General features: G+C 36.8%; 1 protein-coding gene across 4 annotated transcripts in view; it reads left to right on the forward strand.

Annotated features, from left to right (window-relative positions):
• Positions 1-15816, forward strand: part of tbc1d32 (TBC1 domain family, member 32) — a 92198-nt gene that overhangs the window by 24506 nt on the left and 51876 nt on the right. For all 4 annotated transcript variants that reach the window (XM_084952538.1, XM_084952540.1, XM_084952539.1 and 1 more), the window contains 2 exons: positions 11153-11275; positions 15408-15516. In XM_084952538.1, coding sequence (XP_084808664.1) covers positions 11153-11275; positions 15408-15516 — 232 coding nt within the window. The remainder of the gene's footprint in view (positions 1-11152; positions 11276-15407; positions 15517-15816) is intronic.

Genomic DNA, 15816 nt, shown 5'->3' on the forward strand with positions numbered 1-15816 from the left:
TCTGAGCTAAAGAATGCTTTGGTCGTTACATACCCTGGTACATGCGTGTCTTTGCACAGTCCTCCGATGGCAGCTGTGCGTCCCTTTTCCTTTTTAAAAGCTTTGTGAATCACAATAGCTTCAGCTTGTTTGGAGTTTTGCTGACTCACTCTGTCTGTGCCTGTCACTCAGCCCACTCCTGCTAACATCCTGAAGCAAACTGAAAGGAACAAGATGCTCTGTTCATTTACCACCTAGACTGATGGAGTAACTGACAAACTCTGTGCTCTTCAGTGGCTTGCTAAATTTGGTAAATATAGCACTTTGCCTATAATCTGCCATGCTATTATTTAGTTACTAGAGTACTTGCTTTAAATCAGTGACTCTCAAACGTTTTCTGGTCTGCCCTACTGCAGAAGCTAAAAAAATTCAAGGCTTTTAATCAGTGAGCCAAAAAATACATGTAAATGGTAAATAGTCTGGTTCTTATATGGTCCTTTTCTACTCTACTCTACAACTCATTCACCCATTCATGCAAACAGTTCTATACTTTCTATGCATTGCAACTTGGAGTTAGTATCTCGCCCAAGAATATTTTTGCCTGGAAAGTGGAGCAGCCAGGGTTTGAACCATTAACCTTCCAATTAGTAGATTAACTGCTCTCCCTCCTGCAATAAAGCCAGCCATGTAGTAATATGTGTAGTATTGAAGTTTAATTTAAGTAAAATAATATCCAGGATTATAGTCATTCAAGCTGCTTTCACTTCAAATTTCTGCTCTGCTCCACTTTTGGGGCCTGCCCCACAGTTTGAGAACCACTGCCTTAACCAAGCAACATCTGGAAAAATGTCCTATGTTATTTTGTGCGCCTAAAGAGAGCAAGCTCAGTGTTCTTTGAAGTTATGCTCATTAATTGTTAATGAATTGTAAATGTTTGCTTGAGAAATTTGGACAGTAAAAAAAATAGATTCAATCATCAAAATATCTCTAATATAGGAAGTAAAGGCATCTTAGGTAGTAAAGGTTTAAAATATACACACACACACACGCACACACAAACAATTGAACCCAGAAGGCTCATTACTAACACATCATCACCCACAATGTGACTGTTTCTGTTTTCATTCGATCTTCTGATTATCCTTTGCCTGAAGGGATATGACAGCGTGGTACATGAATTGTGCTTTATTGATCCCAGAGGGGAAAATTGCATCACTAAAGCAGCATTTACACAGGAGGACACTCCTCTGATTAATAAAAAAAAGTGTATAAAAGACAGAAAAAAGTAAGAATAAGAAGCATAAAAAGTGGCAGATGAGTGTAAAAATGGGCCAAATTTTTAAAAGTTTTATTATATTGTTAGGGAAAAATATATTTAATACAGATATAGTGCAGTATACACATTATTTATGTATAAAATACACGTGAAAATGTCAGCAAAAGCATGTGAGAGGTATTTGAGATAAACAGAATAAAACCATGTGTGAATAAGGGAGAGAGTGAGCTTTTGATAGTCATTATGTAAATGCAGTCTTTTTAGAATTTCCATTTAACAGAAGAATACATATATTATATAAAGTGTTTTCGAATGTCTTCTGGTTATGTCATTGCAATGGCTGATTTTCTTACATCATTAAGTTCTGATCAGTAAAGAAGCAGAAATGACAGCTCAAGTTTTATGTGATATCATGTAGTGTGGTTTGGTCAGATTTAACTGATACTGGCTTAGCAGCAGTTAATCTACAGCTACGACTGCATGAGATCACAAACTGACACCTGTTTGCTTCAAAGCTGCTGGAAAAAAACATTTATCTCATTAAAATGGGTTCATATAGGAATTTTGTTAGTTACAGTAGGAATCTGATGTATCTGTGTTTGCTCACCTAGTTTCATATTAATGGAGAGAAAGATGATATCAACAAAAAAATTTAAATAAAAATGTTATTATCATTGAGAGAAATCAATATTTGATCCCCAAGCAAAACATGATTTAGTACTTGGTGAAGATACCCTTGTTGGCAAGCACAGCAGTAAGATGTTTTCTTATATTTGGTCAACAGGTTTGCACACATCTCAGTGGGGATTTTGGCCCACTTCTCTTTACAGAAACTGTGTAAATCCTTTAGGTTTCTTTGCCACTCCATGACCTTAATGACTTTGTTTTTGAACCCCTTTCTTGCCTTGGCGGTATATTTTGGGTCATTGTCATGCTTCTAGACCAATTAATGACCCATCTTCAGTGTTCAGGCTGGGAGAATGAGGTTCTCATCCATGATTTTTCAGTACATGGCCCAGCCAACTGGCTTCTCAATGCAGTGAAGTAGTTCTGTGCTCTTAACACAAAGCAGTCCTATAGCATAATGTTTCCACCTCCGTGCTTGACTTTGGGGATGGTGTTCTTTGGGTCACAATCAGCATTTCTCTTTCAACTCCACGGATCGAGTTGATGCCAGAGAGCTCAATTATGTTTTCATCTGACTGCAGCACATCCTCCCAAGCCTTCTCTGAATCATTTAGATGTTCACTGACAAACTTAAGGCAGACCTGTACACATGCTTCCTTGATCAGGAGCACATAGTCAGTGTTGCAAGATTTAGTGTATTACAAATGGAGCTACAGACCAAGAGTGATCGATAGTTGATTTACGTTTTTTTCCATTTTCAAATAATCACACCAACAGTTGTCACCGTCTCACATGCTGTAGGTCTTGTAGCCCATTCCAGCCTTATACAGGCCTTGTCCCTGATGTTTTTTTGAACCGCTCTTTGGTCTTGGTGGAGACGTTGGCATGGAAGAAATTGATTCTGTCGAGTTAAGAAGAGAGTTAAGATCAGGAGTATCTGTGATTGATTGGTTGTAATTCATGTGCTACATGGCCACACAGCCAGTCTGGAGCCAGAATTCTGTCTGGGTTGTAGGGGATCAAACATATATCTAATTCAGTGACATGCTCAATCAATTTGTAACTTTCATGTAATGTGTTTTTTCTAGCTTTTTGTTGATATTCTGTTTCGATCTATTAAAATGAAACTACCATACAAATTATATCATTCCTTTGTAGGTGAGCAAACGTACAAATTCATCAGAGGATTACATAAATACTCACTGTCACTGTACATAAAGGTAAATAAACATGGGCTATAAGCACCAGAATCCAGCAAGCTGAGTCAGGCTGATGCCACTACAACAGGATTGTGGGTGTGTAGAGCTGATGGCAGCTGGAAGGGAAGGGCTCCTGTTATAGTCACTGCTACAACGCAGAAAGAGCAACCTTTTGTTGCTGTAGAGAGGAGATATAGACCATACTGCAGCTGTTTAGAACACACATCTGTCACAGAAACTAGGGGCAGGCGCCAGTGCATCATGCGGGTATCTGAAAGTTGTCCTTATATATATATTGGCTTACATTGTTACTGACACACTAAGTCTAGGGTGACAAACCCATATTATTTTATAGGCACCATGCAGCTCAGGTGTGCTGGATGAATAAAATCACTGCAAACCATAATAAAAGGTTTAATTTATTTTGCTATTAGCAGATAATAAAAACACATTCTGAAAATATTCCAATTTAATGAACCATGCATTTACAAATCATGTTCAAGCCCAGGCAGAAATATATCTTATTAAAGGGGTTCATAAAATAAACAAAAGCAAAATAGAACATATTTATGATAAAAAAAAAACCATATTTTTTAAAAAATGTGTTTCTATATGTTCATATTAGACGTTCTCAAACCTTTAGTGTTTAGCATGGAGTTGATTACTTGCCCAATTACTGTGTGGTGGACAACAACGCCCCCTGCAGTGTAAAGATAATTAAGCTCTGCAGGCTATTCTGAAAAATAAAAAAACTAGTGACAAGAATGTCTGACATGTACATTAATTCACAACACGATTAATTAGCATATTATGCACATTGTTTATGCACTTGTGAATCTCCCTAATTGTGTATTTCCCATTAGCTGCAGGTTATATAATTACTGGTTTTGCCACCTTTATCTTTTTTCTGTGACTCTTTGCAAGAAAGCTATTAGATTCCCTCCAGATATCCAAGGCAAATTTCTTGTTAAAATTTTAATCCTTAAAAGCCTTTGTTGTCATGGCTGGATTATTAAAAAACAAGACTAACCCTCGGTCTAACATTCATACACGATGTGCACTGGTTGTGTTTTTAATAATGTAGCTGCAATAATAGAGTTTTTTCTTTTCTTCAAACCACACAGCAACTTTATGGGTTCTTCATTGTGGATAGTATTAGCTTTTCTATGCATCAGGTGCACCTGATGGTGTTTTATCTGCTCCAGGTAGCTTTTCTTGCATAAATAGAGTTACAAAATACAGCAATAAAAAGTTATGGACGACTGTCTAAAGCTCAAACTAGACATTTAGATGTTTTGTTTTTTCAATTTTGAGACACACAGTTTTATTTTTTTTCTCTCAATTAAAGAAAAACAGACGACCGGGCAAACAACTGGCTGTCTGATTTAAAAAAAAAAAAAAAGTTAAATAGATATCCCGAAAGAACATTTACTTAATTTTGTTCTGAGCTCGTTATCAATAGCAGAGAGTGATTATCCTCAGCAGCACCTTTCGCCTTCTGCCTTGTATTCATGAGGTTTATTCATGAGTTTCTTGTCATGCAAACCTTATGTAAACCTTCCGATGAGAAATAGAAACTCTGCTTCACCTGAGGTCAAACGCAGACATATTACCACCTTGTGTGATTATGTGGCCACAGTAGATGAGAAAGTGAGGGGAGCAAGCCTTATTAATGTGCTCAGGTGTTGATATATCACGTATGCCACATAATGAATAATAGATAACACCTTCAGGTGGTTCTTCTATTTTTTTCCAGTCTCTTCTGGATATCCATTCACTTGAAAGGAACAAATAAAAAGTTGTTTGAGTTTTGTTTAACATTATTATGAGATGTTGAGAAATGTGCTCATTGTGGTATATTTTATGGAGGTTCTCTATTTTTAGAAGCAGCATATTTGTTTCCTGCTATTCTCTGTTTACTGTGGTGTTCTTCTACTTTTTATATTGTTAACAAATCTCTCAATACTTTTGAGCTTTAATACCCTGACTCAGTCCAAGCAAAGCAATATTTATACTGAACCCATAATTTTTTCTAAAAAGATATGATAATGTTACTGTGGAAATGTTAGAGAAATGTTATGTTTCACTGCTATTGTGAGCTTCAGGTGTGCACACTGAATAATTATAAAAACATTATAATATTTGGAATTGAGCAAAAATAAGAAAACTTTTTATGGCCACTGTGATGATAGAGTATTACAAACACGACAGAGTTTTTAGATAATATTAGTATAGAATATTTTGTTATATAATTTATAATAAATGTACACCCTTCTATTCTATATTAAAGTATAGAATAATAGAGGTATACTGAGCTCCTTAAAGAAACTCTCAGAATCAAATCTTAGGAGCTTATTGGAACTATTACAGCTTATATTCTCGTGCGCTAACAGTTTTAAATCAGCCTCCAGGAGTACAACACAACTTTCGGTTCTTAACAGACTTTAAATCTTTTTTTTCTATCACATTCAGTGCAGGTCTGATCACTGGCACTGCTGTCAAGCAAGCCAAAAAAAAGAAAGAAAGAAAGAAAGAAAGAAAGAAAGAAAGAAAGAAAGAAAGAAAGAAAGAAAGAAAGAAAGAAACCACAATTCCCACCCCTCTTGATCTTCACAAGCTAATGAGAGCTAAAATCCCCCAACCCTTTCCCTTGTTGCTAAAAGCCTCTTTGTTGTCATGGCAACTGGCTCTCATCCCTCTGTTTTTTTTCTCTCTCTGTCTGAATTGTTTGGATGCCTTTATTCCAGTCTCTCCTATTCAAGGCTCTAAACATGCTGCTGTGGAGCTTCACACATTTCAACTGATGTGATTATATTTTAGTATTAGTGTGAATGTGATCTTAAAACTTAAAAAAAAAATGCCAGCAGTGAAAGAAACGGTTATTGGTGTCTTGTAAACTTGCATCACTGACTGTATATATACTTTGGGGACACCACAAAGCTGTTGCTGTCTTTACTGTATCTTGAAAGACTACTAAATAAAGACTGATACATGGGAATCAGAGGTGCAGATTCTCCTAATCACCATCATTTTTAGAATTAACGTTATATTTTATTCAGTTTTACTTTTTAAATTTATTATTAGTAGTTTATTGATTTAGTTAAAAAATCTCATTGAGATTAAAAATCTCATTTCCAAGAGAGACCTGGCATCATGGCAGCAAAAGTCTAAAATACATGTACCACATAAGTACATAACAATTAAACAAATACAATATCCCGTACAAACATGTTAAAAATATACAAAAAACAATCAATTAAGAGCGACATTAAAAACAATCACACTGACTAAAATAATTATTTTCTCATCAGTTGACCCTATAAACTAATAAGGAACCTGCTTACTGAGTTCACAGACTCAGTGAGCATGGGGCATTTTCCTGTGGACTGCTATATAAACGCAGTTGTTTTTGCAACTTCCAGTTAATGCTAAAACTTGCTTTCTTTCTATTGGCCTGCAGAGGGCAACTCCTACTGACTAAAAACTTTCGCAGTGTCAATCAATAGTTTGTTTTTGTAGTTTCCTATTAAATCCAAGCTGATCTTGATTTTGTAAATTATAATTCCATCCAACATCAGGTGTCTCTTAGGGTGGGCTACCTTGCTTTGCTTGCGACATCTGGGTTGCTATCAAACAGGAACCCATGAAAAGAATCACTAACTGAGATAAATGACCCAAAATTATCTGTTTGGAAGCTGCAATAAGAACTGGTTCATTCCTAAGGAAGGCTGGTTGAGTGCTTCCTGTTATCATCACCTTTAGCAGAAAGGAATGAAAGGAAACCTGTCTCATAATTAATAGCAACACACAATCAGATCGTTCATGAAATAATATCATCAACATGGCCCACAAGTGACACAGATTATATAAATGTCACGTTTTCCATTTCATGCCATAACCTGCTGATGTGTTTTGAATATTCAGGTAATGTTAAACTCAAAATGCTCTCTAAACCAACATTATGAGCTCTATTACTATACATACTATCATATATTACTATGTACTTCCCCATTAAAATGATCAAAGTGAATTGGTGGATCACTATAGCTCAGTTTGCATTAGTTAAACATTGCTGCTTTTTAGCCTTTAAGATTTTCTTTAATTAGCCTTCACAGAGTCAGGAGTTATACTGGATGGTCTCTTCAGCATGAATGAAAAATAAGAGTGGACAGGATGAGAAACTAATCTCAATTTATCAAACCTTTCATTTCACTTTTAAGGTTATGTACTCCCTTATACTTAAAGATTTTAGCCTTGTTAATGAAGTGATATTTTTCACTTGTGGTTCTTTTTAAAAAGACCACCACGTTAGCAACTCATGTGACTTCTCCATTGACCTCAAGGATACAAGGATGGAGTTCTATAGCCATTATTTCATGTACAGTCTATGGATAAATCCAAAGGAAAACCTTTTAGAGTGTTCTTACCAGAGTTTAAGAACAAAAAGGAATAAGACATTTAATTGTTTTTGTACAGTTGGCATAAAAAGAGTCCTAAGGTGGAAAATGCAGTAGAGATTGCTTTGTTTTAATGATGGATTAGCAGCTTATGTCATGTTGTTACTGTGACTCGTTTGCGGTGCTAAGGGCCAAATGAAGCTGCTAACTGATATTTGCAGGTGTTCAGCCTGTGGGGCTTTCAGAGTGCGGCTCTAATATATGCAGCTCATTAACACGTGTTTTGACTTGTGGAGAATGGGTTAGATACTAATTTTCTCTCAACTTTTCACTGTATGTGCGCAGAAGTGGAAAACTTTGTTTCTGGGACGAGCTAGTTGTTGGTCTACACCAGTCTCTAAGTCTTGTTGGCCACATCTCAGGAGATTTTCTTTGTTTGCTGATTCTTTTGATTGAAAATGTATGAATTCGTTTAACATTTCATTTGGCAGCAGCATATAAATATTGATGTCTTAGATTGTTTGATTTCTCCCTCTGACTTCAAATGATAGAAATCTCCCAAATAGCACACCCATAAAGTTGACCATTTGCATCTTACCTAATGCATGACTAATCGATCCGTAGGACGCTCATCAGTCATGCTGTCAGGCAGATTACTCCTGGCTTGCTGTAATTGGTTTATACATAAGTCTTGTGATGCATGTAGGTGTGTGGGCACATCATCAAGTAAGCAATCATCTGTCACAAGTGGGTGTTTTTACCGCTCGCATGTCTTTCAACATTAAATGAAGTGTGCCGCAGACGTGGTCACCATGAATGACAATAAGACTGAGGCGTGAGGTGAGATGAATTACAGCGTTTGAAGTGAACAGATGCCTCGCTTCAAAAAGGGGCATAACAAGTCTGAAATAATGTGGAATAATCACATTTTGAGTGTGGCCATTAGCTTACTCTCCTGATCTTTTTTTTTAATTGCAAATTGCAATTAACACCAAATTACTAGTGCTGTCCCACTGCTTCACTTTGTGCCACTAAATAGCCATTTATACATTTCTGTCCTAATTACATGGTTTGGGTTCCTGTGAAGTTAACTATGCTACTTTAATTGTGGCACGTGCCATTTAAACTGTTCAGTAATGTAATAGCGACCTCCATAGTATAGTGGTTTGCAGGTTCATCTGACAAGTAATAGATTCCCGGTTTGATCCTGGGAGGAGGCAGCAATCCCTTTGGGGTTGTGTCAGGAAAAATCATCCAAATCAAACATGCAGAGCTACCTGCTGTGGCAACCCCTAGGGAATAAGTGAGCAGCTGACCACATGTTACGATTAACTAACACAACATAAATTCACTGTCATTATAAATGGCTGGCAAGGGCTTTGTTATGCCTTGTGTTTCCTTAGCTTTAAAGTTTAGAATTTATGTAGTTAACTTTTTCTTTTGTGCATCCTTAAGTTCACTCGCTTTACTCACTTTCCTTTAGAACTGCCTTAATTGTTCATGGCATAGATTCAGAAAGGTGATGGAAACATTCCTAAGGGTTTGGTCCATATTGACATGGTAGCATCACGCAGTTTCTGCTCATCCATAATGCAAATGTAAACGGTTTAAACTTCTTCTGTCTACATGCCTAAATGCAATGAGTTGCTGCCATGTCATTGGCTAATTATGTGTGTACAGGCTCTACTTTAAGGTTATAGTTCCTGTGAAGTATCTACACTGCAGTTAGTAGGGCTGAAGTAACTAGATATATTTATTTTGCGGAAACACAAAATCTTCATGAAGCGGTCTCCCTTAATGAATTTAAGATAAATTTGAATGACCTGGAGGCACTTTTAAGTTGATAGTCTCTGATGTTTCTCTATTTCACATGTTTTTCACTGTGTGGATATTGTTTGTATAACTGTTGTGTAACCACTGCTGATTGGCCTGCTGCCTATCTTGGCCGGGACAAAAGAGACTGAAATGTCAAGAGTCATGTTTTCCTGATTAAATAAAGGTTAAATAAGTAAAAAATACATTTTGTAGAATTACATTTAGCTGCTGTTGAAGACAGTTTATAAATGATTTATTAGAAAATATTTAGCAACCGTTGAAAAAAACTACTATATAAATAGTGCCTCGGATTGCTTTCTGTGATAGTATACTGATGTTATTCATCCAGAAGCATGCAGTTAAAAAGACTAATGCGACACCTGGTCTTCAACACACTTCAAAGTGGAATATCAAGTAGACAAACTGAAAGTAGGTTTTGTCCTCCATTTATTTCTTTCAAACTGAGACGAGGTCACAAGGCCCAGTAGACTCTCAGCCTCTTGCTGTGCTGCTGTCTGAAAGAGTGAGTAGAGCTGTCAGTCACACAGGAGTCCAAGAAACTGTCCAGCTGCTAAAAAGGTGGCGTTTCTCACAAGTTCTACGACACTCAAGAGAGACTCAATATGCCGAGTAATGTCCACAGATACCTGTCGTCTCTGAGCACATAAACACACAAATGCATTTTCAAAATTGAAATGACATTTTGTGAAAAGTGAGAGCCAGACAATTTTAAAAGTCCTTTTTAAATGTTTGAAAATAATTTTGACATTTCTGTAATTTAGTGTTTTTGATGGCTTATTTTATAAACCTGGTTCACTAAAAGCTCTAGCACTGAAGAAGAAATTCTGCAGTGCAGACTGGGATTATTAGCTAATTAAAACAGTTTCATAAAAACACACTGACATCACTTTTCTTTTCTTGCATATCCTAAATTGCTGCAGAAAACATCAAAATGAAGGTCGGAGACCTTGTTATTTTATATATGATTAAGATCTTAAAGGGCATCCACTGTTGGCAGTGAAAACGGCATCCTCTCTGGCACTTCACCTCATTATACCGTGTTACGGTTTTTGGCATCCTCTGGCTTTCTGCCTGTTATACCTTGCTATCTTGTGAAGTCTCTGCGTAGTGTAGTCCTCTCAGTTGTGCCAGTATGCTTAAGCATTTCAGTTCGCTACTCAGGTATATAGCATGGAAAATCTCATTTTGAAAAAACCAATTAGCGGGAAATTTAATATGAGGGACCAATTTTGGCAGAATTACAGTAAACATTAACTAGATTGTTATGATTATTGGTGCGTATCCTTGATGTACATATGGGAAAACTCTAATACGCTCTTAAATCCAGTATAATGCAAAATCAGCTTTGGTACTGAAGGGATAAAGTGGTGAGGGAGTGAAATTTGGTATTGGTATTGTTTTTTTTCTCATTTTCTCTACTGGTCATGAACCTTGGCCTTAAACACAGAGTTTTCTTTGGCTTCTGCTTCTTTACTTTCTCAAAAAGCTCCTGGATTTGAGCAGCCTGTAGGAGTCTGGCTTCATTACCAGCAACTGAAAATCAACCATGAAACCTTTCCTAAGGGTTGCTACTTAACAAAGCTTACAATTGGCTACAGCAAGCTGATGGGGGAAAAATTATGTTGGGCAACCTAGTACTTGCAGACATAAAAGGCCGGGGGAATTAGACAACAAAAAGAATAAATGGGGTCTTTGCCTGCACGATTTTACCCTGCTGTATAGTGTGGTAGAAATTACAGTTTGTTTTTCTCTGTGCTGCTGTTCTGCTACAATATCTCAGACTGCCAGGCCTCTCTGTATTTTGATGTCTCTGTTTTTGTTTGTGTGTGTTGCTGCAGACTACTTAACGTGCTCTGCTGTAATCTGGACTCCTTTCTGCTGTTGGAGAGCCAATATAACATCTGCTCCATGTTGCTGCAGAGTCAAATGCGGAACGTCACTGACCCAGACTCCAGTGAGGGGTATGGACTCATAAACACATGCTTAAAAATTTCTGGCAAGTTATTTAAGAGTTTAGTCCATTAATATTTGGATGATAACACAATTTTTGTAATTTTGCTTTTGTACATCAACATCAACAATCAAGAAAGCCAATCATTTTCGGAGGCTCAGTTTACTCAACTCAACCATGAGAGGTCTGTCCATTGTTATTCCAAGACAAATTAAGCAAAATAAAGGCTCTTTAGTCAGGTAGCTGTTGACTTGAATCAATCAATCAAGTCAGTATGAGGTCCCGTGATGTGTTGATTCACATCACTGATTCACCATTGGGCTAGAAATCCAAAGTGAATCTAACAGAGACACAGCGAGTAAGAACTTTAGGATTGGAAAAATTGACATATTGTTAAAATTAAGGAATTTCACAATACAAATAGATAATGATCCAGAGCGCACTGTAAAAAAAACCCCACCAAAAAAGAAGGCATAAAAATGGGATGCCCTTCAATGGTCAGTTTAGTCACCTCCTGTCAATCCAAGCATGCTTTTCAGTTATTAAATACAAAACTCAAAGCAGAAAGACCCACAAACCAGCAACCACTTAAGGTGGTGCTGAATTTGTGGGTCTAGTGTCATGGAAATGGTTAAAAGAGTCTTTATATTTAAAATTGTTACTTTTGAGCATCTGAAAATTTGGGACAGTGTTAAAAAATGGCTAAAATTTCTAAACTGTCAACTCCAAACTAAGTCTGTACTTAAATCACATCTTGATTGTTTGACTTACAAGACACTGTGGTGGTGTAGAACATTATAAGGATTGTGTCATTGTCTCAATATTTATGGACCTAACTGTTTCATTTTTTTTATTGTTCATAATTGTTGATAATTCTCTTCAGTCTTTTTATCAGGTGTTTGTTTAGCTTTTGTTAAACTGAAGTACTAGTTTGTATTTAAGTTAGTAATGATAGAATATATGATTAAATTACTAATATTATTACTTATTGCAGTTCATATACTATGTTGTTGTTTATTTTTTTTCTGTGCTTGAAATCTGAGTCAAAAGTATAAACAATTCAGTATTTAAAAAACTAAAACCAACTGTTGAGTTAGCTTCTAGTGAGTTAATGAGGCTAGCTCGCCTTTTAAAGGGCGAACACTTTCTCATTCAGAGGTGTAATATAATGTGATTTTTTTTTTCAGTTACCACCCACATCTCCTTGTTACATAGAATAGAATAGAATAGCCTTTTATTGTCATTGTATATGTACAATGAAATTCTGGGCGCTCTACCCCAACTGTGCATGGAAAAAAAATATACATAGTAGGATGGCAAGAATAATAACAGACAAGATGAGTATATACAAAGAAGAAGAATATATACAAATCAGGAAGAAGGCACACAAAAGGGAGGGACATCTTTCAGTGTTGGTGACACACATTTACTAGGTCCTGAGAAATAATGGTCCTGTTTTAGAGATCTAAAATGTCTACGTTGTGATGCTGGAAAGGTGACTTTACATCTCATTTGACTCTTTGTGTTTACTTTTGTATGCATTCACTGGTTACATTCATGCGTTAAACACAACTTGGTAAGGTTTAGACTGTTTGGTTAGGTTAAGAAAGAAGTTGTGATTTAGGATTAGAGCATGCACCTAATCACTAATGGGCAGGGTACAGGTGAAAAAGGACACTGTGTTCATAAATGACTTATCCCAGTGGACAAAGCAATGCTTACTGGCACCCCAGGACTTGGGTATGGAAGCCCGTTTCCGCCACTAAATAAAAACAAAAAAGCTAGTATCCATAACTCGAAATTTCGAGTTATTTTCTCGAAATTTCGACTTATTAACTCGAAATTTCGAGAAAAGTAACTCGAAATTTCGAGAAATATAACTCAAAATTTCGAGTTACTTTTCTCAAAATTTCGAGTTAGCTCTGCCAATCAAAAATATACGTGAATGAGGTCGCTTTCTTGTTACCCGGAAGCATATGGCGCAGGGGAACGCGCACTCAAAAACGGATCCCAACAAATTGGCGCTTTCGCGAGTACGTTTGCTGATAGTAACACCATGTGATTCAACTAATAACACAGGGATTTCATCATTTGTGAAGCCAGGCTGAAAACACTCAGCAATCTGTGCATTCACGACTGGATGTAATACCGGTAGCTTAGCTGTAGCATTTGTAGCTGAGGGCTTCAGCTTCCGGGTAACAAGGAAATGACGTCATTCACGTAGATTACTGATTGGCAGCGCTAACTCGAAATTTCGAGTTACTTTTCTCAAAATTTTGAGTTAATAAATCGAAATTTCGAGTTAATATGTCAAAATTTCGAGAAAGTAACTCGAAATTTTGAGAAAATAACTTGGAATTTTGAGAAAATAACTCGGAATTTCGAGAAAATAATTCGAAATTTTGAGTTATGGATCCTTTTTTTTTTTTTAGTGGCAGAAACGGGCTTCCATACTTGGGAGACGTCACCTCTGGAATAAAAAAATTGCCCTAACCTAAATTCTTTCTTATGGCAAGCAGAGGGTGACTGCTGTGCCATTCAAAACCAAATAAATCTACAAGAAAATTGCATCGTTGCTTTAATATGACCTTAGCAGACATTTTCCCAATGAGCTTACATTCTCAGTCGCTACTTGAAAGCCATGTTTAATGAGCCCAGAATTGAGTAAAATAGATGATAAAACAGTCAGCCAGGGCTCCAAAACAGGACTTTACAAATCACTGAGTGGTGTCACAGTGGTTATAGTGGCCATCATTTATCTACAGTCTATGAGCTTACTGTAAAATTCAAACATACGATGTAAAATAATTTCAGGAAAAGCATGTTTACTTGAAATCTGAAGAACTCCAACAACAAAAAGCGCTAATTTCAGCGGAAGCTGTTTCATAATCTCTCTATGCCCACTCGGCTGTCACAGTCACTCTCATATTTGAAGGTTTTGTTTCTCTGTGAATCACTTCGATATGACAGAACACTTTTGAAATTAATCAGTGCTCAGGATGAGAAATTGTTCGTTTGCCTTGTGACAAATAAAATAAAGCAGAAAGAAAGGGAAAAGGCCCTTTCCGAGAGTTTATATTCAAGAGCCCTTTTCTGTTGTTAATTTCTGGCAGAGTCATTGCTGTTGGTTTGAATGGGAATGGCCCTGAAATGCCAGCTCGCATGGCATGTCTGAGTGCTAGCTCAATTTTTGAGAGTGATGAGTCGTTAATTCATCCTTCCATCTCCTGATCTCTTTTCCTCTCTTTTTCTCATTGTTATTATGAGCGTACTATTTCTTTTCTATCTTATTCTCATCCCTTTCCTTCTTCTCCATTCAGTGTCATCTAAACGTAACACATTTTTGGCATTTCATGACTGACTTTTTCTGTTGTAGTTCTTTTGCCCGTCTCTTTATTCATATTTTGCTTCTGACCTTTTCAATATGAATAACACCAGGATTTATCAATCATTTTCTTTTACTACACTTCTTTTAGCCACGAGGGTGTATATATTTTTTTTTTCGTGCTTAAAAATGTATGCAAATTCCCTTTTGTGCCAAGCAGGCACGCAAAAAGAGCACCATATAAGAGAACAGTCCTTTTTATTACTCATTTCAAGTCCAAATTGCTGCAGCTGATAGAACTATCCAGCATGGCTGACACCCTTCAATCCGGAAGTGCCTTTATAATTGGAATATTCTCTGATCTAATCTGAATTTCTAACTTGAAAACCCTGCTATCTTTTCTAACTTGCCTCACAGCAGTGTACAGTTTAAGTTATTGAGAGGCTTCAAACTCTGTGTAAAGTACTTCACAGGACTTGAATATTAAAAACGCATAGAGTGACTTCCAGTGTGGTTCCATTTTCATTTGAAGGGTAATCTTGCCTTGGAATGTTATTTCAGTAATTGCACATGCCATGTAGGCATAATTGGCCAAAAGTTCCTTTTATATTTATATATGTTTTCTCTTTAAGTCATAACTAGAAATACCTATGCTATACAAACTACTGAAGATGCATGACATCAAGGCTGATTTCCATGTTCATTGCTGAGCTCTTCTTTAACCTCCCTTCAAAGAGGGTTTGCTAAACGTCCGGAAACTTAACTTGATTTAATAAATGTCAGTAAAATAACCTCCAGTCTTCTCTGTTCTTCTCAGGACTATCATCATAGACAGTCTGTCAGTGGAGAGGAACCATGTGCTGGTTCGTGTTAGTGTCGTTGGAGGACCATCTGAGAGGAGGCTCCCTCCTCGAGACTTGCAAGAGGTGAGCTTTCCTTTGAATTGCATGGAATTAGTCATACCTTTCTACATGCTGATTTGACTGTTGCTGCCACTTAAAATTGGTTTTTTGTTTTGTTTTTTGTTTTGTACAAAACTGGCCCACTGGCCCTGGCTAACCCTTCTCACCAGTTTTTGTAGTCAGCTTCTGATTGCAGAGTGAAGTCAACAGGGAAAAAAGTTACAGTGGATTCAGGGAAAGAGAGGACCTACTGGGCCAGTAACACTGCTGTTGTTTTTTTTGTTGTTTCATAGGATCATCTTGTCCTTTTTTTTGTTTCACAGC

Source organism: Perissodus microlepis, chromosome 15, assembly GCF_051167445.1.
Source record: "Perissodus microlepis isolate ML-2025 ecotype Zambia chromosome 15, ASM5116744v1, whole genome shotgun sequence".
Classification (NCBI taxonomy): domain Eukaryota; kingdom Metazoa; phylum Chordata; class Actinopteri; order Cichliformes; family Cichlidae; genus Perissodus; species Perissodus microlepis.